Source organism: Scyliorhinus canicula, chromosome 9 (genome assembly GCF_902713615.1).
Source record: "Scyliorhinus canicula chromosome 9, sScyCan1.1, whole genome shotgun sequence".
NCBI classification, from domain to species: domain Eukaryota; kingdom Metazoa; phylum Chordata; class Chondrichthyes; order Carcharhiniformes; family Scyliorhinidae; genus Scyliorhinus; species Scyliorhinus canicula.
In genome coordinates this window covers 49,935,521-49,961,991 of record NC_052154.1, presented here as the reverse complement: position 1 = coordinate 49,961,991, position 26,471 = coordinate 49,935,521, and the positions used below count along the sequence as shown (strand labels likewise).

The 26,471-nt window shown below is 47.0% G+C and overlaps 1 protein-coding gene across 2 annotated transcripts in view; it reads left to right on the top strand.

Annotated features, from left to right (window-relative positions):
- Positions 1 to 26,471, top strand: part of LOC119971305 (plasmanylethanolamine desaturase-like) — a 166,007-nt gene that overhangs the window by 36,803 nt on the left and 102,733 nt on the right. The window contains exon 2 of one of the 2 annotated variants that reach the window (XM_038806671.1): positions 5,566 to 5,685. The exons of the other annotated variant lie outside the window; for it this stretch is intronic. Within the exon in view, the coding sequence (XP_038662599.1) occupies positions 5,566 to 5,685 (120 nt within the window). The remainder of the gene's footprint in view (positions 1 to 5,565; positions 5,686 to 26,471) is intronic. 2 annotated transcript variants of the gene reach the window in all.

The following is a 26,471-nucleotide window of genomic DNA, read 5'->3' as shown; positions in this document are numbered from 1 at the left end:
AATTGGAAAAAATAATTGAATACTTTTATTTTTACAAAATAACCTCTCATGAGACAATCAGGTTCAGAGCGGAGTGCGTGTACGTGTCCACAGTTATCTTGTATGCTTAAAAGGGACTTTGTGTTAAAGAGACCATTGTATCTTAAGATATACTTTGTAATCCACGCTAATTTTTAAATCTATGTATATTTGTTAAACTACGGGGGGGGGGTAAAGGAGTTTTTATAATGATCCAATGTTTTCATGTTTATTAAATGTTTTTACTTGCTCCAATAGTCTGTGATATTTAATGTTTAACTTCTTCTGAAATTCAAATAAATATTTAAAAATACCCTGAAAAATACCCTAAAAATATGAAAAATCCATATTTTCCTGTGGTAAAATTTAAGTTTTACGGATTCTCGCTCATATATTTCTGATTTGGCTAATTTATGTAATGCTTGAAAGTGAAGAGCTGTATCATTAAAAGCTGTGTTTTGAGAGCGGCTTATAAGAAATCCCACAAGGATTTGTTGGGTAACATCTTACAAAAACATTTTTTATTTCATGGAGCTGCAAGCATAGTGGTGTTTATTTCTCTGGAGTTTGAGAGCTGTTTCTGAGGTATTGTATATGTCCAATTCTACCTTGCGGCATTATGGAATCCATCAGGAACAGTCAGCAAGACAGGAAAAATAACAATAAAAGAAAATGATCCAAATACAGCCCACAAGAGGCAGAACTGCTTTCCAGTTGAATTTGGTGTCAGCTACAGCATTGTTTCTTTGACTAAAATTGCAATTGAGAGGTTTATAAGATTATATTTTGGAACTGAAACCTTAAAGTTAGGGTAAATGAAGGGGGTCATGTCACCTGTTTTGCATCCTGCCTGACAGTAAGCCTGGTGTGTGCCTCGTAGATGGTGGAATGCTTTTAGGGAGTCAGAAGCTGAGTCAGTTGCCACAGAATATCCAGCCGCTGACCTACCATAGGTCACTGAGGAAGCACCCAAAGATAGTTGGGCCTGGGCCGTGCCTTGACAAACCTCTGCAGTGTCACCCTGGGGCTGAAATGATTGTCCTCAAACAATCGCAACCATCTTTCTTTGTGCAAAGGATGACTCCAGCCAGTGGCGAGTTTTCTCCCTGGTTCACATTGACTAAACTTTTACCAGGACTCCCATGATGCCACACTCGGTCAAATACCTTGATGTCACCATCTGTCCCTCTCATCTCACCTCTCAATTTCAGCTATTTTGTCCCCGCTTGGATCAGGAGCTGAGTGGCCTGGGTGAAACCCAAACTGAGCAGATTATTGCTGAGTATGAGCCGCTTGATTGCACCGATGAAGAAGCTTCCATCACTTTGCTGATTGTGAGTATGCTGATGGGGCAGTAATTGACTGGCTTTGATATGGCCTGATCCTTTTGGACAGGACATACCTGTGCAATTTTCAACTTTGTTGAGTACATAGAACATTACAGCGCAGTACAGGCCCTTCGGCCCACGATGTTGCACCGTCCTGTGAAACCCTTCTAAAGTCCCTCTACACTATTCCCTTATCGAGTATTTTATTTTAATTTATTCAGATGTAGGCATCACTGGCTAGGCCAGCATTTGTTGCCCATCCCTAATGGCCCTTGCAAAGGTGTTGGTAAGCTGACTTCTTGAACTGCTGCAGTCCATGTGGTGTAGGTACACCCACCGTGCTGTTATGAAGGGAGTTCCAGGATTTTGACCCAGTGACAGTGAAGGAATGGCAACACGTTTTCAAGTCAGGATGCCAGTATTGTAGCTGTACTAGAAGAATTTAAGTGCAGGCATGGTTAGATCTGGAGCCACAGGTTTTCAGCTCTATAACTTGAATGTTGTGGTGATGGGAAGCTTTTGCTGTATGTCCCCCTGGGGTGCTCAAACATTGGGGAGTGAATTAAATTGCCTGCAGTTGACTTCCATGATGGCAGGACTTCAGGAGTTGGCCAAGATGGATCAGCTACTCTCGATGAAGGTGGTTGTAAATGCATCAGCTTTGTCTTCTGCACTCACACGTGGTAGGCTCTCTCATCGCAGAGTGAGGAGCCCAGTCCTAGGTTTTGGAGCTTTGATACGAGCATGGCTGAGATTATGGTGTCGAAGGCGGAGTTGTCAATAAATAGGAGTCTGATGTAGGAGTCCTTGTTGTCGACATGCTCTCGGGATGAGTGTAGGGCCAGGGAGATGGCGTCTGCTGTGGATCGGTTGTAGCGGTATGCGAATTGCAGTGGATCAAGGCGTTCTGGGAGTATGGAGGTGATGCGCTTCGTGATCAGTGTCTCAAAGCACTTCATTGCAACTGAAGTCAGGGCCACCGGGCGGTAGTCATTGAGGCACGTTGTCCGGTTCTTCTTTGGCACCGGTATGATGGTGGTCTTCTTGAAGCAGGTGGGGATCTCGGAGCGGAGTAGGGACAGGTTAAAGATATCCGCAAACACATCTGTCAGCTGGTCCGCGCAGGTTCCATTGACTCCATCTATACCTCCCGCTGCCTGGAGAAAGCGGGCTGCATAATCAAAGACCCCACCCGGCTTACTCACCCTTCCAACTTCTTCCATCGGGCAGGAGATACAAAAGTTTGAGAACACGCATAGACTGAAAAACAGCTTCTTTCCCGCTGTTACCAGACTCTTAAACGACCTTCTTATGGACTGACCTCATTAACACTACACCCCTGTATGCTTCACCCGATGCCGGTGTTTATGTAGTTACATTGTGTACCTTGTGTTGCCCTATTATGCATTTTCTTTTATTTCCTTTTCTTTTTATGTACTTAATGATCTGTTGAGCTGCTCGCAGAAAAATACTTTTCACTGTATCTCAGTACACATGACAATAAACAAACTCCAATCCAATCGATGAGGAAGGGGAAGCTCACGGAGCTTCTCCCTCACCCTGTTGGTGTTTATTTTTCCACCACCAGTTATGAAGATGTGGTAAGAATGCAGACCTTTGATCAGATCCATGGGTTGTGAGATCACTTAGCTCTCTCTGTAGCATGCGGCTTCAACTGTTTAACATGCATGTAATCCAGTGCTGCAGCCTCACTGGGTTGGCACCTCCTTTTTAGGTTGCCTAATGATGCTTCTGGGCATCCTTTTCTACACTTCCCCTGGCTTGATGGTAATGGTAGAGTGAAGGATATGCCGGGCCAAGATTCCCTTTCTCCATGGAAAGATTAATTATCTGAAAGAAAATGCTGGCAACCTCGTTTCAGTGTTCAGGTTCCTTGTAAAGGGTGTACTGAATGTCTTTAATCCTTTGGTTGTAAATCTTTAACTTGGAGTTTGTTAGTTCTGTTAAATTGCAACTATAGGATGCGGATAGATGAAAGCTATGCTGTTCGTCAGTGTTAAGAACTCAGCGGATATTACCTGCGAGTGTCTCAAAACTCTGAGTGGTGTATATTTGTTCTGAATAATGTGAGGAACATCAGGAACAATGTACAACCCCATATGGAACCAGTCCCGTCATGGTGTAAACAATTAATAAAGAATATTTATTAAAGTAAAGGAAAAGAGATAAACACCACAAAAGCTAATATATACTATGACTCTTAAGTATATTAATAACTAAACACACCATTTTAAGTTACCTCCTGTTCCCAAAATATACATGTCCACATTCCCTGACCTTGCCGAGACACCCCCTTTCCCAAACAAGATCTAATTTTAGGAACCCTATATATGTCAAATCCAGCTAATAGTTACCACATGATACCGCTTAGATGACCAAGGCTGGAAAATTTCTCCCCTTTGTTCAGTGAAGGCACAAAATGGTGTCATTTAGAGGAGAGTATCTGCATTCTCTCGTGGCTCCAAATGTAATCTGGAACAGGCCTCCATGGTTCGGATCGCAGCTGGAACTGGATTTTCTGACTGTTGGATGGAGAACTGGCCTCTTACCCCAATGAGGGTGCCAACAGATATACTGTTCAGTCTCTTTCACATCCCACCTGTGCATTCGGCTGTCTACCTCTCTCCAATTCCTTGCCTTTAGAAGTTATCATTTGTATAGCCCCATTGATCTCTGGTAAACAATCTTTCGGATGTTTTGCGCATCAATGCCTCGAGATGCCTGCTAATTTTGTTGCTGGGCCAATTGTATCTCATTATTCCTCTAGACGCCTGTTCATCTTTCTTGTTTGTTATTTTGTTTTAATCTCACTGTTAACCACGTTAAATTCCCTAAATTCCCAAATTCCTAACAATCAGCGATGGGCAACCTAGGCTAGTGAGTAGGCTGCATGAGTGGCCCTCCTTCATCACAGTGGGTTGCAAGATTGAAATCAGGCATGTTCACTAATCATGACCCCTATAAAAAAGATTAAATACATTTAATGCATGCCAAATATTTCATAAAGAGTTATAGAAAATGCTTGATCATTTACATATCAATAGAGCTACCATCAAATGGTAAAAACAAAGGAAATACTTACTTTGGACACAGAGGGAACGCACAGCTCCCACATTCACTTCACTTGCCCTTGCTTTAGTCATACCAGGAGGACAAAAATGATGCGGATGGAAATCAGCAAAATGTGGCACCCCTGCTCGTGGAGAATGGTCAACAAAGTGCCTCGTGGGCCACGCTCTGAACCCAAATGGGCTGTATGTAGCCCCCAGGCTATCGGTGCCCACCACTGCTGAACATCCTTAGGTGACATTTTATTTGCACAGCTTCTGGGTTAATTTCTGCATAATTCCTAATGGTATTGCGCACATTCTGTGTCTGCAGTTCCTTGTACTTAAAAACTGAAAGAGCATGAAAAAAACTGATGTTTGAACAACCCAGTTAATTAATCGCAAAGCTGAACTGGCCCAGGTCTGGTTTGGTCCCGACAAAAGATAAATGCTTCTTATTTTATTCTAATCTGAACCAGTCTGATCTGGTTTGTCAGTGACTTTGCTTTTTATTTCCTTTTAAGCCTGGTTACATCAGCGCATTTGCATTTCTGATTCATGGTGGCTTCAGCAGGAGGCATTGAGTGCTGTCAGAACGATCCATTGTGGAAAAAATGGTCAATTAGTTAACCTGGGCCATCGTCCTGAGTTTCCTATTGCCTGAAAGGAGTGGTGTTGGTGGAGGTGTGGAAGCCGTCTGATTCCCTGCTTCTCAATCGGGGATTGTGCACAACAGAGACTAATGCGAGGGTGAAAGTACATTTTTTTAAAAAGTAAAATAAATCTGGCTATCTACAGTTTGCCTGCTGCGCTCAAACCTACTCCACACAAAAAGACTTGGTTGGTAACCATGAAAAAGGGGCTGGCGTGGGGAAGGGGGGGGGGGTGGTTGGGGGGCAGGTGGAGGAAACTCCATGGTACTCAACCAACCCACTCTAACAGCTGGAATCAGTAATAAAAGAACAATATTTTTAACCTCTGCCTTAACTCAAAAACATTCTGCAAAAGCTCTGTTGCTGTACTAACAGGAGAAGCATAAAGATGGTAAAATGAACTGACTAGCTTGACAAGTTTTAACTGTTAATTCTTAACATATTGTTGCTTCTACTGCAACACCCAATAATAATCTTTCTTTCTCCCTTTGTTCCCAGGTAAACGTTTACAAGAATGGGTCTGTGTCATCTTGTGTGTGTGTTTGGTGACGATCAACTTCTTTTTCCTGATGCTCCATTTTTCCATGGATCACTTTTTCAAATTAATAATAGCCATTTGTAAGTATTGCGCACGCAACACTGGGGTTACATTTGAAAGATTGACTACTGTTGGGACATTACGTGGGGCAGTTTAAACCAGTTCAGAGTAGGGTTATGCTTGCAGTTCTTCCGATAAAGCTGCAGCTTCTGAGAATGAAGTCCTGTGGTCTTTCTCTCCCTCTCTTCCCCCCCCCCCCCCCCCCCCCCCCCCCCCCCCCCCCCACCTCTCTAAATGTGAATCCTTACCTGCTTCCTCTATCTCTTGATTGTTTGCTGCTGTATAAATTGCACTGAGGGCTGCAACAGGTTGTATAATGGTAGTATTACAACGTGTTGGTTTCAGCATACTTAATAGCGAGTCCCTTTTGGTACAGAGTGACCCTAGTTGGATGGAATGGCTGCCATCTTATATCCCAGATTCCTGTAATTGGATTCTAACTGTGAATAAAGCAAAACCGCCATTTAGTCCAGCCAACTCTGTCTTGTGCATCTTGTTTTAGCATCCAATCTTGCCATTTATCATTGTTTCCCAACCACAGCCCTGTGTGCCCTGCCTTTTCAGTGAATCAGGAATTGCTCTAGTTCCTTCTGATCCACTGCTTTACTATCGTGTGACGGTTTGTACTGTGAAGTGGCTTCACTTGTTCAATTTCTTTCAAATCGCTGATAGGGAGGTTATCACACAATTAATTTAAAGTCATTTTTAATATTGGCATTTATTTTGTTTGGATCACAGCAGAGTGGTAACAGTCAGACAACTCCCAGTGTCAATATCTCTTGCACAAAAAACAGAAAATGCTGGAAAAACTCAGCAGGTCTGGCAAGGGTCTCTTATTCTGATATCAGAATAGCGGGCCATTGAAAATGTAAGCTTATGATTTTGTCATTGTGAAATGGGAGCCAGTTTAGCAATATAAGCATAGGATGGTGATAAATGGACACATTCTCCTGTTATTTGAACTAAACATTGTCAATATAGAAGTGTCTGGAGCTTGAGGATGTTCTACACCATCCTCCTGCAGTTATTAATAATGAAATGCTTCTGTTCAAATTCTGTGCACTGGATGTTATTCAGAATTTCAGTAGGCGACTTCACGTGGCGGCCATGGAGGAGTAGGTGACACATTTAATAGCTCCCCCCTTTGACGGACTTTTGGAATTTTTCCCCCCCTTTTTTTCCCCGGATTTTATGGGATGAATCGGCGAAGAGTGAGACAGTGAGGAGAAATCCTCCTCCGGTGTATGGAGAATTGGACCAGAACTGGCTGTGTGAGAAGACAAAGTCCTATAAGGAAGACGCGAGCAGAGCTGGTAACGCGGGAAAGCATGGCGGAGAGCAAGGGCCGCGGGGAGACGGCACAGTGGTCGACGGAGCAGCTGGTGAATTTTTTCGGAGATTACTTCGCCAAGCTGAAGGACACGCTGGACCCGATTTTAAGACTTCAATTCATCAAGTTGTGCAGAATCAAGAGGCCCACGGAAGAGCGATCCAGGAGGTGGGGAAAAAGGGTGTCCGAGCACGAGGAATGTGTAACCTCTGGAGACCAAGGTGGAGATGATGAATGACCGCCAGAAAAGAATGCAGGATAAGCTGGAGGACCTGGAGAACAAGTCCAGGAGGCAGAATGTTAGAAATGTCGGCCTCCCTGAAGGCAGTGAGGGATCGGATGCAGTGGCTTATGTGACAGACATGTTGGAGAAGTTGATGGGGGCTGAGGCATTCCCACGGCCCCTGGAAGTGGATAGAGCGCACAGAGCCCTCGCAAAGAAGCTCCGAGCGACCAAACCGCCGAGGGCGATGGTGGTACACTTTCACTGATTCCTGGACAAGGAACACGTTCTGCGGAGGGCCAAGAAGGAACGGAGCAGCAAGTGGGAGAATTGCGAGCTGCACATTTATCAGGACCTGGGCGCGGATTCGGCCAAGAGGCGAGCTGGGTTTAATCGGGCAAAAACAGCCCTCTTTAAGAAGGGGGTGAAGTTTGGGATGTTGTACCCAGCCCGTCTGTGGGTCACACATGAGGAACGGGACTTCTACTTTGAAGCACCAGACGAAGTATGGACCTTTATTAAAGAAAAGAAGCTGGAGGCGAACTAAAAGACACTGAAGCCTTGGACAGTACTGTGGTGGCGATTTGTTGTGCTGGACTGTATAAGTATAAGTAGTGTAATGTGGAATAAGGGCTGTTTTGATGGCATAAGGTAACTATGTCTTGCAGGGAGCTGGGTAGAGGGGTCTTTTGGGGCTGGTTCTGTTTTTGGTTTTTTTTTTAAAGTTGCTGTTTCTTCACTGTTTTTTCTGATGTTTGTTTACTGCGGAATGGGATGTTTTTAATATGTTTGTCCAAGTGGGGGGAGAGAACAATGGGGGGTGAGCAGCTGTTAAGCTGGAGCTTGACTTGGGGGGGGTTGGGTTTCTAGTATTGTTGCTCGGGGGGAGGGAGGGGGGGAGCTGCTTTGCTGACAGGGGAGGAACTGTTACTAGGGGTATAAATTGAACCTGGGCGAAAGCGAGAGGTCTGCGATCCAGGCAAGAGGACAGGAGAAGAGACTGGGAGAGCTGCCGCTTAGAATGGTAGGAAAGAACTTTGGTATCTGGGAATCCAGGTGGCCCGGGAATGGGAGGCACTGCACAAGTTAAACCTAACCCGGTTGGTAGAACAAATGGAAGGGGACTTTAAGAGATGGGACATGCTCCCACTATCACTGGCTGGGAGGGTACAGACTGTGAAAATGACGGTCCTCCCCAGATTTCTGTTTGTCTTTCAGTGCCTCCCCATCTTCATCCCAAAGGCCTTTTTCAAGCGGGTGAATAAGATTATCTCGGGCTTTCTGCGGGCTGGTAAAACCCCGCGAGTGAAGAAAGTGTTACTGGAGCGCAGTCGGGGGGGGGAAGGTGGATTGGCACTGCCGAACTTCTGCAATTACTACTGGGTGGCTAATATAGCCATGATTAGGAAGTGGGTAGTTTGGGAGGGGTCGGTGTGGGAGTGGATGGAGGGGGCGTCATGCAAAGACACAAGTTACGGAGCACTGAAAACGGCACCTCTTCCGTTCTCGCCAGCCCGATACTCCATAAGTCCTGTGGTGGTGGCAGCTCTGAGAATCTGGGGGCAGTGGAGGAGATGCAAGAGACTGGAGGGCGCATTGGTTTGGACCCCGATTTATAATAATCATCGGTTTGTACCGGGTAGGCTGGATGGTGGGTTCCGGAGATGGCAAAGGGCAGGAATTAGAAGGAAGGGGGATCTATTTATAGACGGGAGCTTCCCCAGCTTGAAAGTCTTGGAGGATAAATTTGAATTGCCAGCGGGGAATGGGTTTAGGTATTTGCAGGTGCAAGACTTCCTGAGAAGGCAGGTTCCAGCCTTTCTGCTGCTGCCGCCATGGGGGATACAGGATAGAGTAATCTCCAGTATCTGGGTGAGAGATCAGATATTTACCAGGAGCTTTCGGAGGCGGAGGAAAGTCCGGTGGAGGAGCTTAAGGGCAAGTGGGAGGAGCTTAAGGGCAAGTGGGAGGACGAGCTAGGAGGAGAGATAGAGGCGGGTCTGTGGGCGGATGCCCTAAGCATGTGCCAGACTGATACAATTTAAGGTAGTCCACCAGATACACGTGACAGTGGCTAGGATGAGCAAGTTTTTGGGGTAGAGGACAGGTGTGCGAGGTGCACGGGAAGCCCAGCAAATCATGTCCATATGTTTTGGGCATACCTGAAGCTTAGAGGGTTTTGGCTGGATTTTGCAAAGGCAATGTCCATGACCAAACCCCCTCCCTCCGGCCCACCCGCCCGCTGATGGAATCTTCCAGTCCCACCAAAGCCAATTGCCATTGTCACGTTGTGGGGGGTAGGGTTGGGGGGTTGTCTTTGGCGGGAACAGATGATCCTGCCGGCGGGAAGGGCAGGAAAGTTCCAGCCTGAGAGTCCAAAGTGGGACCTCACAGGTGTTCGGGTGTACAACACACACAGAAAAGTGGATCTGGTGTTTGTGCAGTTGGGGTGGATGCTGCATTTCGTATTTGCTCATTTGTTTGGCTCAGTTACTGAAATGTAATAGAATCATAGAATTTACAGTGCAGAAGGAGGCCATTCGGCCCATCGAGTCTGCACCGCCCCTTGGAAGGAGCACCCGACTTAAGCTCACACCTCCACCCTATCCCCGTAACCCAACCTAACCTTTTGGACACAAAGGAGCAATTTAGCATGGCCAATCCACCTAACCTGCATATCTTTAAACCATGGGAGGAAACCAACGCAGACACAGGGAGAAAGTGCAAATTCCACACAGATATTAACCTGACTCTGAATTGAACCTGGGACCCTGGAGCTGTGAGGCAGCCATGCTAACCATAACTAATATTTAGTTATTTGAGATCAGTTGAAGTGCGGAGCAAGTTAATGTGAAGGTTTGCAGTGACGAAGGAATAGTTCTAAAATGCCGTCGCATTTTCTCACTAAAAGTCTACCTTGGGTTGTTTCAGTTCTGTTTTCCCACAGCAGTTATCCCTTTCGAGAATCGAACTTTGGCACCTGCAGTGCAATCGCTTGAGCATTTTCCCATCTCTCAGCCCATCCGCCCCACTCTGCTCCAGTGTGAGTTAAATTTGATTTTAGATTCCTTTTTCTGCTCCGCTTATCCTCACAAATCAAGGCGGAGAACGAACACGGGACCTTTTCTGACCCCAGTGTTTCGCCAGAACCCAGTAATTGCATAATCATTTTATAGATGGTTAAAATGAAGTTATTCGGCAAGATTTTGGAGTGACCCCACCCACAGAATGTGAATATGCTGGACAATGCTATCCCCCTTAAAACACAAATTAAAAAAAAAAAATAGCATGCGCAAAACATGATAATATTCATGATGTAAATGGAATGCTGTCTCCAAAGGCGCTTGTGAAGTAGCTGTTTTCCACTCGTGGAAATATATATTGTATCCCAGAAGTTTTCACTGCATTAACCTTATTATCATGTGCTATATCCTCAAGGTACTGGTCAGACAGGTGCTAGCCCTGATAAACTAAGTGATTTAAAAAGGAAATAAGTTATTTTATAATTAATCTGTAATTTCTTACATCAAATGTTATTAAAACGTGTATGGATAAAGCTTGACTCTTTTTAGCCAGGGCTTTATAATTGTTTAAAATAAAATACAGACTTTCTGTTTAGTGCGACAAAGACTTTCCTCCTCTTCCTTTCACAACGCCAAGTCCCAGGGAGGAACCGATTCCCTACTCTTATTGACCATGATTTCTTCACAACCTCCAGCTCCTCCCTAGTTTCTCCCAGGCCTCCCTATGGAGCACAGCCAGCCAGCAGCAGTTCTTCCTTGATCTGTTCTCTAGCCCAGAAATAAAATTGCTTTTGGAATGAGCTGCCATTGCGCACACTTCCCGAGGACTCAGTGAGGAGCCTATTCTCACAAAAAGAGCAAAATGATTAAAGCATTTAAAAAAAAAAAAAAAAATCCCCAACTGAATCAAATACAGATGGCAGAAATGGAATATCCTTCAGGACACAGTTACACATGTGAAAACACATGAGATAGTCAACTCATGACCAGTCCTACATGTAAATACGTTTTTCTATTCAGCAGTGCCTGCGGGATATCTATTCCCTCGCGTACTGGGAAATTGCACTGTGACAGGGAAAAACAGAGTGGGGGTGGGGGTGGGGCAGTGAGAAGGCACAATCATGTGAACAATCCTTAAGATGTGAAGCAATGGCTGTCCTTATTAGGAAATTTGTAAAATGCCAGGCTACAGGATATAAATGAGTAATGTGAGACGAGTATTGTTTAAACCTAGAAACTTGAAAAAATAAATTAACTGTAATTAAACCAAGTGATTCTTTTTCACCCTGCAACCTTTCGGAAAGATCACTGGGGGGGGGGGGGGGGGTCTGCTAACCTGCCAAGGCATGCAGGGGGCCCTACTAACCTGCCAAGGCATGCAGGGGGCCCTACTAACCTGCCAAGACCTGCAGATCCAGATGATGTGATTTTTTATATAGACTTTTGAATGAATGCTCAATACAACCTGCCTATAGTGCCCTTTTTCAAATTCAAGATAGGGATTTGATTATGGCATCAAGTTCTGATTGCAATTTGAACTTGAGTGGCTTTCCCATCAGACTGAAGAGAATTGGGAGCCATCCACCAGAGAGGTGAAGAGGCGCCAAACATTTTTTTTACACTTGTTTATTGACAAGAGGAGTAAGAGTATTATTGCTTTGGGCCCCCCAAGCTATGTTTCGGCCTTAAATAAGGGGCACCACCATGCCTTTCCTTTTGCAGCCTTCTGCTGCTAGGCTTTGTGTTTTTGTGCATCGTAAAGCATATTTTAGTGGATTCAAATTGACAGAGAATTGAATTCCAATTGGGCAAAGTCATTTCAGAGTCGGTCTTTAACAGGTGTCAGCATGGGGAAAGGTCGGCCATTTCTGCCTGGCCATGATTTGACCTGTCTTCCAGAAGCCAAAGGTGGAGTTTTGTAATCCACCCAGCTCCCCACCTGTTGTTTCGTTCTTTTAGCCTTGGTGTTATCGGGCACCTGTTTGGATTTTAAATGGAACACTCTTTCTTTTAGGCAAAAGTGACAGAACCGGTATAGGCACTTGTCGTTGTTTTTATTAAACACACTAAAATTGGAGAAGGGTGCCAGCACTGCAATATGCTTAATTTCTAACAAAAGACAAATCAGTAAGCTTCACAGATTTCTCCCCACCGCAGGAGTCCTTAGCCTTCATTCACTCGCAGAAACCAACCTCCCCCTACAGTCACATACCAAGTTCTGTTCTTCTGTCAACACCCTGCCATTTTTGCTTCCCCTTGAGTGATGTCCTCTTGAGACCACAAGGAGTAAGTTCCATATATAGTTGCGCCTGCTGAAAGCATGCTTTGCAGCTGCTGCAGCCAAGGGTCAGGCTGTGACGAGGGCCGAAATTTGCTACCACATGTATGTAAAATTAACATTTGTGTCTGGGAACAGAATGGTTTGCTTCCTAAAAGCCCTGGTTGTCTTATTCATGTCGCCACGACTGGCAAAGCTGCTGTCTTGAAATTAAGAATTACTTTAAAATACACACCTGGTAGGGTAGGTTTTAATAATTATAAAAGTTTGCTTTCTGGAAACCCCTAGCTGAATGGTACCTGTCAGGATCACTCCGAAATGATTCGGATTTTGAAATGAGCTTCAGTGCACTTTTGGGTCTGTCGTAAACTCTTGTCTCGGCTTCTCAGATTTGGGTAAAGTAATAGAGGGTTACATTTCCAAGTTTACAGATAAATCCCATACCAACCTCCTCGAACAGGCACTGGAATGTGGCGACTGGGGCTTTTCACAGTAACTTCATTGAAGTCTACTTGTGACAATAAGCAATTATTATTAATTACTATTAACACCAAGATAGGAGGGACGGTAGGTTGTGTATATGGGAGCAGGAACTTTTAAAGGTGTATAGACTGATTAAGCAAAATAGTGGCAGATAGCCACTTTAATGTGAAGAAGTGTGAGGTTATCTTCATAAGGGCCAAGAAAGGCACATTTGATAACTTTCCGAATGGTGATAGGCTAGGATTGGAATTTTCTCAACTCCTAGGATTATCCCGCTGCTGGAACCATAAAAACTTAAGACATAGGAGTGGAATTAGGCCATTCGGTCCATCGAGTCTGCTCTGCCATTCAATCATGCCTGATATCTTTCTCATCCCCATTCTCCTGCCTTCTCCCCTTATTAATCAAGAACCTAACTATCTCTGTCTTAAAGACACTCAGTGATTTGGCCTCCACAGCCTTCTGCGGCAGAGTTCCACAGATTCACCACCCTCTGGCTGAAGAAATTCCTCTTCATCTTCGGTTTAAAGGATCGTCCCTTCAGTCTGAGGCTGTGCCTAGTTTTTCCTACTGGTGGAAACGTCCTCTCCACATCCACTCTATCCAAGCTTCTCAGTATCATGTAAGTTTCAATAAGCTACCCCCTCATCCTGCCAACGAATACAGACCCGGAGTCCTCCACTGCTCTTTATATGACAAGGTCTTCATTCCAGGGATCATTGTTGTGACCCAAAAGCAGGTGGCAAACAGGACCCAAAGCAACATTTTAACAGCGATTGCCAAATGTGAGGCTGCTGCCAGGAATACCATCCAAACGATGTGGCCCACCTTCAAGAGTCGCAGAGCTGCCCACTGGATAAGAGTACCTGCAGCTTTAGCAGTGCCTCCAACTGTAATGGCCTCTGCTGGACCTGCGGAGAGGAGGTGCCCTGGAAGGCCGGGTAAGCCAAGGCTTAAGTTATACTATTATATAAACCTGATGTGTGTTCAGCGCCGCCACAGTCGGGCTGGAGCCGTGCTGCTGGCCGGAGGAGGGGGGCTCCCACGTGGGCTGGGCGGGGTGGTGGGGGTTAGCCAGGCAGTGGTGAGGGGGTCTGGGGGCCACTTTCTGGCAGGTTGGATCTGCGCACAGCCGCTGCCATGTTGTAAGGCGCGACCGCTGCAGGTCGTCTCAGTGCGCACGCGCGGCCATGGACCGGGCAATTCTCCGACCTTTTATTTTGTGGAGGCCGGGGGTTTTACGTGGCGCGGCTGCTAGTCCCCCACCAGTTGCAACATCGGTGAGGGGGACGGCACCGATTTTTTTTCCACATAAAAGGCCACAGATCCTCCACGCTTCGCCTCAGGATCGGCCCGATGCTTCACACAGGAATGTTGTTGGGAAAGGTAGCAACAATTTCAGTCTTCGTCTACCAATCCTGCGTTCTCTGCAGCAACAGATGTCCTAAACTGGGAAGGTGTTTGTTGCTGAGGCTTTGCTTGCACTGAGCAGTCACAGGACAGTTCCACCAGCTTCACTTCTTCTGATTCTCCACTGAAACAACAAGGTGGCACAGCAAATGTGGAAAATGGATCCTGAACCGAATCATACTTTGTTTGTATTGTCAAAATTAATGCTGAAGTGTTCTGCCAATGTTGCAAGATGAGCAGTGATCCCTTCTTTCACTCACTCCAGCTGTCATGTTTGCATCCATAAACTCAAATCGTAGGAATCTTGACACCTCATTACCGAATGTAGTTTTCCCAATCACAATGTTCTGCCTAATGTTGAACCTTGGGCTGGATTCTCCGTTTGGGAGACTTAAGTCCCAATGCCGGCGTGAAAACGGTGGTGTTTTATGCCAGGAGAACAGGCGCAAAACGGCAACCAATTCCCTTCACCGGGAGGGCGGGGGGGAGAATGACTAGCAGCTAGAGCTCTTTCCCACAATGCCCCCAGCCCCAAATACTGCCCCCCCCCTGCCCGCGGATCGGCCATCCCCCGACTGTGGCGGTGCTGGACTGAATCTGCAGCCGCCACGCTGAGTCTGCCGCAGCCCCCACGCTGAGTCCGCAGCCCCCGCGCTGAGTCCGCAGCCCCCGCGCTGAGTCCGCAGCCCCCGCGCTGAGTCCGCAGCCCCCGCGCTGAGTCCGCAGCCCCCACGCTGAGTCCGCAGCCCCCACGCTGAGTCCGCAGCCCCCACGCTGAGTCCGCAGCCCCCACGCTGAGTCCGCGGCCCCCACGCTGAGTCCGCGGCCCCCACGCTGAGTCCGCGGCCCCCGCGCTGAGTCCGCGGCCCCCGCGCCGAGTCCGCGGCCCCCGCGCCGAGTCCGCGGCCCCCGCGCCGAGTCCGCGGCCCCCGCGCCGAGTCCGCGGCCCCCGCGCCGAGTCCGCGGCCCCCGCGCCGAGTCCGCGGCCCCCGCGCCGAGTCCGCGGCCCCCGCGCCGAGTCCGCGGCCCCCGCGCCGAGTCCGCGGCCCCCGCGCCGAGTCCGCGGCCCCCGCGCCGAGTCCGCGGCCCCCGCGCCGAGTCCGCGGCCCCCGCGCCGAGTCCGCGGCCCCCACGCCGACTCCGCAGCCACCACAGCCACCACAGCCACCACATACTCCTAGAGTATGCCGCTTTTCAGGGGGTGGAGCATTGCGAAAGTGGCGCCGCCCCCGATTTGATCGGGATCTCTGATTCTCCGGCTGATCGCTGGACGCGATTTTGCCGTCCGGGATCGGAGAATCCAGCCCCTTGTCACTCACCACTGGTCTGGTTGTTTTGCACCCTTGCATTGATAAATTCAACATATTTAACCGGTTTCAAATATCACCAGGCTATGCAAGTTTAGTTATCAATAATTGGCAAGAGATGCTTTTAACTACTTGCAGTATTGCGCACAGAAGCAAAAGCCTGCAGCTCTTGGGAAAGCTCAAAAGCTCTTTCCAGGACTCTGCCGCAAGACAACCAACATGATTCAGTGTAGAGCAATAATGTTTCATCTCCTGCACCCTTTTGTGAACAGTTTTACAAATAAATGTGAATTCACAAGTCTGGACTTCACACAATTTGCAGCTGTGACAGTTGTGTTTAACACAGCATGTCAATCCGCGTTCATTCTTTTTTGAAGCAAGGGCTTGATGATGCAATGTACAAAGAATCACCGGTTGCTTGTGGGCTTACAGCTCTTATTCTTGCAACATCACTCCTATTGCCTGTCATCGTGCAGCACCATCTATGCAAACAGCACCACAGTTAAGCAACTCTGATTCCATGAAATTATCCAATAACTTGAATATTTCTTCAGCCATTTCTGATTATAATGCCTGACGAAGAAGGCTATCTTTTAAAGTTAAGCTAATGAGTGTACTGCACCATCAACGTCGGTTGTCTCATTCCAAACTGCTGGTATTCACCAAGCTTTTCTATCGATTGACGTATCATATCTCTTAACAGTTCCTTGAATCTTCCACTAACTTTTGTTCGAAAGTCATATGCAATTTAATCTCTGAATTTTTCCCTCACCAGCACTTTGCATATTTTCCTAACATAAGACCATAAGACATAGGAGCAGAACTAGGGCACTCGACCCATCGAGTCTGCTCCGCCATTCAATCATGGCTGATATTTTGCTCATCCCCATTCTGCTGCCTTCTCCCCATAACTCTTGATCTGCTTATTAATCAAGAACCTATCTATCTCTGTCTTAAAGACACACTGATTTTGCCTTCACAGCCTTCTGTGGCAAAGAGTTCCACAGATTCACCACCCTCTGGCTGAAGAAATTCCTCCTCATCTCTGTTTTAAAGGATCGTCCCCTTAGTCTGAGATGGTGTCCTCTGCTTCTAGTTTTTCCTACAAGTGGAAACATCCTCTCCACATCCACTCTATCCAGGCCTCGCAGTATCTTCTAAGTTTCAATAAGATCCCCCCCTCATCCTTCTAAACTCCAACGGGTATAGACCCAGAGCCCTCAACCGTTCCTCATATGACGAGTTTTTCATTCCAGGGATCATTCTTGTGAACCTCCTCTGGACCCTTTCCAAGACCAGCTCATTCTTCCTTAGATATGTGGCCCAAAACTGCTCACAATACTCCAAATGGGGTCTGACCAGAGCCTTCTCCAGCCTCAGAAGTACATCCCTGCTCTTGTGAGCAGTTGGAAGGATAGTTCCTCTCTGGTTGTATGGGCTTTTAGCAATCGGAAATGTTTTGAAGAAAGATGTTTTCATGGCCTTTTCCAGAACCAATGTTGTTTTTGGTTTTGCTTTTGGATGGCTGAATTCCTTTTTCCATTCACAGAATTCTTTTGATTTACCTTTACCATCGGATGCCTCCTACTCTGTTGCTTGAGTCTTAGCGCTTTCAGTGCTTCATTGGATAACATTTGTAAGCACACAACATTGCGCCATCCATCACTGAGCTCCAGACATCCACAATTTATATAACACTTCTCTTCCTTTTTGTTCATTATTTATTTGTTGCTACACAGCTCTGTGCTGCCTGTACTTGCAATGACACTGAGGCCCTTTCAATTAATTTACTCACAAAGCTGTCAAGATGGACGAAGCTACCGAGTACTGTGAGGTCCTGGCTTAGAGCCCCCTTTGAAAGGCTCTTCACTCTTCTTTTTACAGTTGACCAACAGCAGCTGCTTTTATTTCACAATAAGGTCTCCACATGCAACACATCAATTTAAATTCACACCATGCAGTATAGCCCCAGACTGGAAGACCCTGGCCGCTAGAACCTGAGATGTCCTGTGACAAAACGGATAGTTCCCATCAGCTGCTGTCGCCAAATCCTTTTTTTTTAATTTTCTTTTTTGCAGGGGAGTGGGTATATTTTCACAAGCTCTGTCTGTTATCATTTATTTAATCGTTTATTTTATCCTGGTGCGCATTTCACATTTGTCTATTCGTGGGATATGTGTCTTGCGCTATGAACCTGGAGGATCCCAATTGATGTTTTGAAAAGAGGAGCTGATATAAATGACAGAAGTTCTTTGTTTGCCCATGGCGGTCAGAGTGGGCTGGGGTGGGGCCCAGCTTGCAGTGGCATTGTTACTGATAAATGGGCTTTTGCCTCGGCAATGCTGTGTGCATCCGGCTGATGGCCACCATTGAGGATATTGTTCTGGATGAAGAGCTCGGTTCTGTGGTGCAAGTTGTTCGAGCTCGCTTTAAGTTTTGCGAGCTATCATTGGGAAAATGGTGGAGGCGCACGGGTGCGTTCACGCATTTGGAAGAGCACTTTCCCTGGTGAGGGCCTGTCTTCGGGACGTTGAGATCCTGCTACATGGCATGTTAGTTATCCTGACGGGTTCGGGAGGTAGGGGCATGGCAAGGTGTGTCCATGAGGCTGGTCCCTGGTGAGAAGTGGGAGGCGAATTGACGATTGTGTTTGAAAATTGGCTATGCTTTGGTAATCTTGATTTTGAGGCAGGGTGTATTAGGTTTGACGGAGCCCAGAACATCCCATCTTCGAGGCCTGGGGTCAGTTGGGCCCCCGATCACTGGCCTTATATATTATCATATCCTCAATGCTTGTCGCAAGTGGTTGAGAGATTGAAGTCCTCCTCCCCCCCCCCCCCTTCTTGGTGGGTCCTAGGCTGTGGGTTTCTTGAGTGCAGAAGTGGCAGTACGGTGAAAGTGAAGGAGCTTCATTCGTTGGAGTAATTGCAAGACCCTGTCTCAGCATCGGCCCTTCTTAAGCAACATCGATTGCGTCATTATCCTCTAATTCTTCTATAATCCTTGACGTTACTCCCTTGTGACTATGTTGTTGATTATTTATTGTTGTCTTTGCTCCAGCAAGGACGTGCGAGACGTGAGAATGAGGGAGAGTGTCATTTGTTGTCCTGTTCTAGCAAACCTCATAATGAGCCGATTATGTGAAATGTGGTTTGTGTAATTTTACTCCTTTTTGTCATTATGTGTTATAATACTTGTTATGGGAGAGGAGTGTTTGTTTAACACCCCTTACCTCATTCATAATGAGGATGAGTGGAGCCAGGGCGGGACAGTGGGTGGATGGTGGGGGCAGCGCCGGCCCTAGGGTTGCTGGCGCCCCGGGCAAGCTGAACTTCGGCGCCCTTGGGGGGGCCGGGGGGGGGCGAGGCCGGGGGGGGGGGCGCAGCCGGGGGGGGCGGGGCCGGGGCTGAGGGGGGGGGGCCGGGGGGGGGGGGGGGGCCGGGGCCGAGGGGGGGGGGGCGAGCGGGACCCGAGGGGGGGGGCGGACCTGAGGGGGGTGGGGCGGGGGGGCGGACCCGAGGGCGGGGCGGGGGGGGGGGACCGAGGGGGGGGGGACCGAGGGGGGGGAGCGGGGGGAGCGGACCGAGAGGGGGAGCGGACCGAGCGGGGGGGGGCGGACCGGGGGGGCAGCCCTGGGGAGGGCGGCCACCGCGCATGTGCTGGTTGGCTCCGGCCCAACTGCGCATGCGCGGGACCCGAGTCTCTGGCGCCCCCTCGCACATGGCGCCCCGGGCGACTGCCCGAGTTGCCGGTGCCTTGAGCCGGCCCTGGGTGGGGGTGGAGTTAGATGACAGGGTTAGTTATGTCCTTACTGAAATTGAGGATGAAATTGACAGCACCCATGGCATTGTCATCCATGGTACCAGAGTGACATTGCCCAGGTGCCTAGCGATGCCCTACCCTGACCACCTGGGGGCTCCAATGGCCTCCGTGCCCCTGGCGTGGTCATCATGTCTGGTCTCTGTTGTTGGAGATCAGTACTGATTTCCGCTGGTGGGGCCAGTGAATCGCGGGAGCTGGGAGACTCCGGCATCGACCGGGCTGCACAAACTAAAATGAGTTTTAAGACTCATTTAAATTTGCTGATATGGAACTCGTGATCCAGATTGCACCGGGTGCCTCTGGTCGAAATTGTCGCAATATGTTTGGTTCCTGGTGCCGCATCCCGTTTAGGGTCTCCCATACTATTCACTGGGAATAGTAGGATTGGCACCGAGTACATCACAACCAGAGAATTGTACCCATCCTTTTTTTCAGCATAAATGGAGGCACTGCCTTGGATGTGGCTGGAGAGGTGCAGGTCCAGCTTGGGTGTAGGTGTCGGGGTGTGCTGGAGGTTCTGGGGGGGGGGGGGGGGTCTAGATTCCTGTGTGTCGCGAGGTGCGGGCCAGGTCAGGACTGGTGTTGTGGCTGGTATCCTGGAGCTTGGGCAGTCCCTTCTTTAAGGTGCCTATTGGGGACTTCCTGAAAGGCTGGGTATTGCTTCTGTGGTGCATCAAGGCCTGTGGTTGATCTGGGGTTGAAGTGGAGATCCTGTAACCCCCTGGGGGTGGGATGCTTTCTTGGTTGAATGAGCAGCTTGTCCTCTTCCTCATTAATGGGTGACCGGCCGGCGCCAGGAAAATATGGAACCAGGATTGGGCCCTGATCCTTTCTTATCCTGTAGTTTATTTCTGGTAGCTCCAGCTGTTTTTCCTTTCTTTTTCTTTGGTGGCCCTGAAAGCTTCATAATCTGAATGTGTTGTTGCTGGTCCTCTGTGCAAAGGGATGGAACAATATTTGTTCTGTATTTGGCCTGAGATTTGGGTTAAATTGCATTGTGTGGTATTTGTGAAATTCTCCTTGAGAACTGGGGTTCTTTAGAACTGGCGTTTTTGCATATTTTCTTTGTAAGGGTGGGTATAAAGAATGCATGCCTGGTTCCTGCATCGGTGCAAGTGGGTTAGGTATCCGAGGAGAGGAGGCTGTAGTATGTCATTGGCACCTTTGGTACTGCCAGAGTTAAGGGAGATTAATATTGGTGAGTGCCTGACTTATGGAACAGAAAATCTATCCTGAACTCTTGTGGTAATTGTGAGCAGATGCATCGTGGGAGGGTGTGCACCATTTTTCATGGCTTCATTCTGTTTCTCCCCGGTCTCTGTAGGGGCTTACGGAGGCATCTAGTTAGATCTAAGAATTGTATCGGGCCAGTTATAATCTTGTTCTCCTGTTCCCCTCTGCATTCATGTATGTTCAGCCATTCTTTTCTTGTTTACTGTGATGTATTACTGAGACGTATTTACTCTGTAATATTTTTGCGCTGTTTGCAAAAATGTAAAACCCTAATGAATATAATTTTAAAAATACATTTTTTGCCGCCACTTCTGCCTACAGGTCAGAGGGCGGGGCCATGTTCAAATTGGTCCACATGACTAGAAGGTACTGCTTAGATTGGTTCATTGATGAGACATTGTTTGGTGATTGGATGAGGATTAGTGTGAGTGATGGGCAGTCACTGGATGACTAAAATGTAAATGTCGCTGTAGTAAATACAATATTTGGCGACCACTAGTTAACTAACTAACAACGATGGGTTGATTATAAATATGGACTATACACAGAGCACTATAATTGATGTCTTCATTCTCAGCATAAGGATGACAACTGGCTGCAAAAACCCGTGCTCTGCATTGAGATCCTCGCGCTCGGTCCCCATTGGTGGATTGGGTCACAGGACTCTTCCAAAGCACCCCCCCCCCCCCAATCCCCCTAAAGGGCGTAGCTACTACATCTCACCCCCTTTTAAGTCCCTTGTTACATTGCACATTGATAACTTATATAACGTTCAAAGCATTAGCAATAATAAACAATTTTTAACACAGTTTATCGGAAACTCAGCCAGTCAGGGGACTTTCTCTTTCTCTGCGATCAACGTAACTCAACTGGTCGAGGTACCACAGTAGCAGTAGCTTCAGTTGGACCTGCTTCACTGAAACCCTCTCTTGGTAGCAGCACCTCACTTTCCGCTATTTTCTCGCTTTCACTGAAAACAGCACTTTGAAATGAAATGAAAATCACTTATTGTCACGAGTAGGCTTCAATTAAGTTACTGTGAAAAGCCCCTAGTCGCCACATTCCGGCGCCTGTCCGGGGAGGCTGGTACGGGAATCAAACCGTGCTGCTGGCCTGCTTGGTCTGCTTTAAAAGCCAGCGATTTAGCCTTGTGAGCTAAACCAGCCCCTGTCGGGCCTGCCACTGACTGATCAGCCGCCTCAGTCCTTGGACAACAACACCACTGGCTGGCACAATGGGATCCGGCAGTATCACTGGCCCTTGGAATGGCTCCCATATACACAAATGACCTATGTGTTTCTTCAAAAATTTGTCCTGCATTTTCACATCATAGGGTAATGGCCCCATCTTGGCCCCTACAACTCCAGGGACCCGAATTGGTCCACTTCCAAATCCTTTGCAAAAGCTGAATCGTCAATCTCAAATGCTGTTTCCACATTTGCATTCTTCTTCTGGCAACTCTGCCTTGTCTCCACAACAGCCCCCCCCCCCCCCCCCTCCCCCTCCAAACCAAATTTGGAACCACCAGGCTCAACCTGCTTCTCAAGCATCGACCCATCAGCAGCTCACCTTGAGCTAAACCAGTTGTGGTATGTGGGGTGTTCATGTCCAACTTTGCATATGTCAAATCCTCATCCAACTTGCCATATAGATCCTCTAATTTGGATATGGGTATCCTATTTAGTTTTGCAGTCTGATTTACCGTTGGCTTGTAACTTCTGCAGATACGGATGATCTTGTCTGGCGGAGCAGACATGATGGGCAGAATTGCCCAATTCTGTTCCTATATCTTATGGTATTATGGTTTGACTACTGGCACAATAGATGCTGCCCCCTTGGTAAATTGTACGGGCCTAATGATGCCCAAATCTTGTCATTTTACCTCTGTCTTTAACTTCACTACTATTGCAGAGGGTACAGGTCTTGCTCTAAAAATTTTGGGATGGCTTCCAGGCCCACATGGATTTTTTACTTGCAACACTTCGCTCTTTCCCAAATCCTCCTGGAATACCTATTAGTTTTTTAAATGACTTTGTGCAGCCCCCCTTTCAATTTGAAAAGTTCCTGCTGGATCAACTTAATCTCTTGGATCCTGTCAAGCCCATTAATCTCGATCGTGTCTGACACCACTATCAATGATAATTGTGCCAAGTGCTGTCTTTAACTCACTGGGGTCATGGTCACCCTACTATTTTAATGGCTTCTCCGGCATATGGTGCTAGTTTAGCTGCAGTATTCTTCAACCTCAAGAGTTGAACCCCTTCTTGGCGATACCGGTAGGTCTGTTTGCTCATGACAACAGCTCACGCCCCCATGTCCACTTCCATTTTCAGTGGCTGGCAGTTCGCGAACAACACCACTGTGGGGGCCATCTTTCCCACTTTCACATTATTAAACAACAAAATGTTCCTTTCGCCCGCTGAGGCCCTGCTTTATTTTTTCACTCGTGCCTCAAATGTCCTTTTCTTCCACACACTCTGCTTCTCTAAATCTACACTAAGTCTGTTGTTTAAATCTTCTATACTTTGTGGCTCTCTGACTTTTGTGTTGCTCTCTTGGCTTAAACCAGGGCCCCCACCTGTGGCGCCACTGCTTCCCGCACTAACTGGTTGACTCATCACTCTGTGCACTTTGCAACTCCTGGGCACCCTTCTCAAATCTCTCTATCACCGACACCATTACGAGTGTCTTTTTAAAAGTTAACTCCGATTCAGCTAGCAATTTTCTCTGTATAGCTGCATTGTTTGTACCACGTACCAATTGGCCTCTTAACATGACATTCAATGCTGACCCAAAATCGTAATGCTCTGCGATTTGTCTTAGCCTTGCTCCAAAGACCACAGTGGTCTCTCCTGGGCTTCTCCCCATGGAGTTAAATGTGTACTTTTGTAATATCACTGAGGGCTTAGTGTGGTAATGCCATTTGCCAGCTCAATGAGCTTGGCGCATGTCTTCAAGCATCAGGGATGTTAAACTTCGGATCAGCAATATAACTTGCACCCTATCCTCCACCTCTATTTCATCAGCCCGGAAAAAATATCCCAAACACTCCACATTTTGTAGTCGTGTTGAAAGCGTCTAATTTTCCGAAGAGAGGCATGACTATTTTTTACTGCTTTGCAGGCTGGACTCACTTGGACCTGTTCAGCAACTCTTGTAACAAAACTAGCCTTCAAAATTCTTTCTTCGGTGAAATCTGAGTCGCTGTTGTTTTTCCTCGTCGCCAATGTAGTAAATGCAATAACGGGCAACCACCAATTAGCTAACGAATAACGGATGAGTTTATTATAAATACAAACTATATACAGGGCGCTATAATCGATATCTTCATTCTCCGCACTGGCATCACAACTGGCTGCAAAAGCATGCGCCCTGCATTGAGATCCCCGCACTCGTTCCCCATTGGTGATCCGGTCACATGATCCGCAGTCCCATAAGCTGCTCTCCCGTTTTGAGAGAGAACGCTGGCTGCTGGTCATTTGACAGTTGATCAGGGAAATTGATGAGAGGAATGTATACAGTCAAAGTGAGTCTAATACTCAGTAAGGCATGCCCTTTTTCCCAGTCAGCTGACTCCCTTTAAAAATCTTGTTTTGTATGGCCTCTTCCTGTTGTGTAACGTGGGGTCATATGGAAAACTGTGACACAATACTGACAGCTAAGTGAGTTTTACCAGAATCTCTAAACACTGGCAAAACTCAACTGGAAAACTGGCAACTGGACAAATGGCACTAACGTGTATACAGTCAACTTTAGGTTATCAGGACTCTACCAACCAGAATTCTCTAGTAATTAGAATAATTTTTTTTTGACAAGCCGATCGATCACTCAGTGTTCGAAAATGTCAGTATTGTGTCACAGTTTTCCATATGACCCTACTTTACACAACAGGAAGAGGCCATAAAGCGATACCTCAAGAAAACTTCTTTATACTGCTTTGTTCCCGATTTCAGCTCCTTAATGGGTTGTTCACTAGAGGCCCTGGAGCTCACACCAACACTGTTGGCATCTACAAAATGGCGGAATCTCTCATGCCCAGAGCATGTGACGTCAGTGTACGGGGGCATGAGCTGCTCCCTGTCGCTGCTTCTGGAGAGAAGACTCCATCGATTTTCAAAAAGAATCTGTTCCTGGGTCAGCATGCTGATGTCAGGAGGAGGCGGTCTGCCTTGCTGGGCTTGAACCTCCGCATTGCTGAGGGGGCGTGCACGTGCCCGATGGCCAGCATTCTGAAAGCTGATCGCGTTGGCATTTTTACAAGCCTGTTGTGGAAGGTGGGACTTCGTCCCATGATTGGGAACCAATGGGCCCCAGAACCTCCCGAAACCTGCCAGCGAGCCACGCACAGATCGCAACCCTGAGTTTGAAAGTAACTGCTATAGGGAGTCTATGGGTCCATTTTGGTTATTGCACCTGAACAAAGGCCTGTTTGCCCGGAGTAATGTAACAAACTCCCTGTTAAGCGGCATTTTTGATTAGCTGGCACCAGCCATTACCCGAGCATGCCAGATAACAAAGACTTTACTGTATGTTTATTTAAAAAACAAAGAATGACCGGCAGTGTTTTTACAGCTCCAACTATCTCTTGTGCTGGGTGAATAATGAATTGCCTAACCTTCAATCTTGGGATTTATGACATCATGAAAACCTTTCAGATGTTCCATACTTGCACTCTGCTCCCTGCTATTATCATGATCTGAGGAAAAATTGATTGGCTTAAATTCCAAATACAGGTAACACTTAAATCTCAGTCTCTGTGTGCATCTCTCAGAAACTAATATCTAAATCTTTTTACCAGCCAGTGTGCGTTTCCAACTCATACACTTAGCTCCCTACACCCCTTGCAAGAGTGTAATCTCTGACATGCTGTGAGTTATTCCACAGGAGACCTTCCAGTATCTATAATAATATGCAGTTCTCACTTTGCAATCAACTGTTAATTATTTTGTGATTAAGCATACCATGATTACATCACTGTCATTAGTTGTGTGGGTGTCTTCACACATGAACACCATAGAATGCCCTGTCTTATTGATACCACAGTGTGAGCTAGTGTCATTGCAAGAACAAACTCAAAACTAAGTAAAACTACCCTGTGGTGTTAACTGCACATATTCTGATAACTGAACATTCTGAAGTGTGTCCAAGGCTGGAATCTTATCTTTGGGTAAAGTAGACCATATTTGCCTTTGAGGTCATGACCGATAAAGTAACCCGAACTCCTTGATTAGATTACTGCTTTGATATCACTGCCAGGCATCCATTATTCTCCACTTAGTACACTTTAGTTGCTGTTTTGTTTACCTTCATCTTTGTAATTACAGAGAACCACTTCCATAACATTGTTCACCAAGCTAAATTTTAACACCCAAAATGGAGTCAGGTGTTATTTTTTAAATTCTCAAACCCAACACCAACCCATCCGCTAAGGGCTTTAGTGGAGGTGGGATAACGGATGTGCAATTTAAATATTTTAATGAGGCTGGCAGCATCTAATTTAACCACCTTTGCAGCTTCATCAATGGCCAGTTGGGTTTACACGATCTTGGGCATCCTCAAGAGCTGAAGAGAGGTGAGGATGGCTTTGGGGAGCAACTAAGTGCCTTTCCAGCACTGCTTGTGGGTCAGGAGGAGCAATAAGGCTGCCCAACCTTCTTCATCTCCAGCTATTTTCAAAAGCTGGGTGTTAATCCAGGC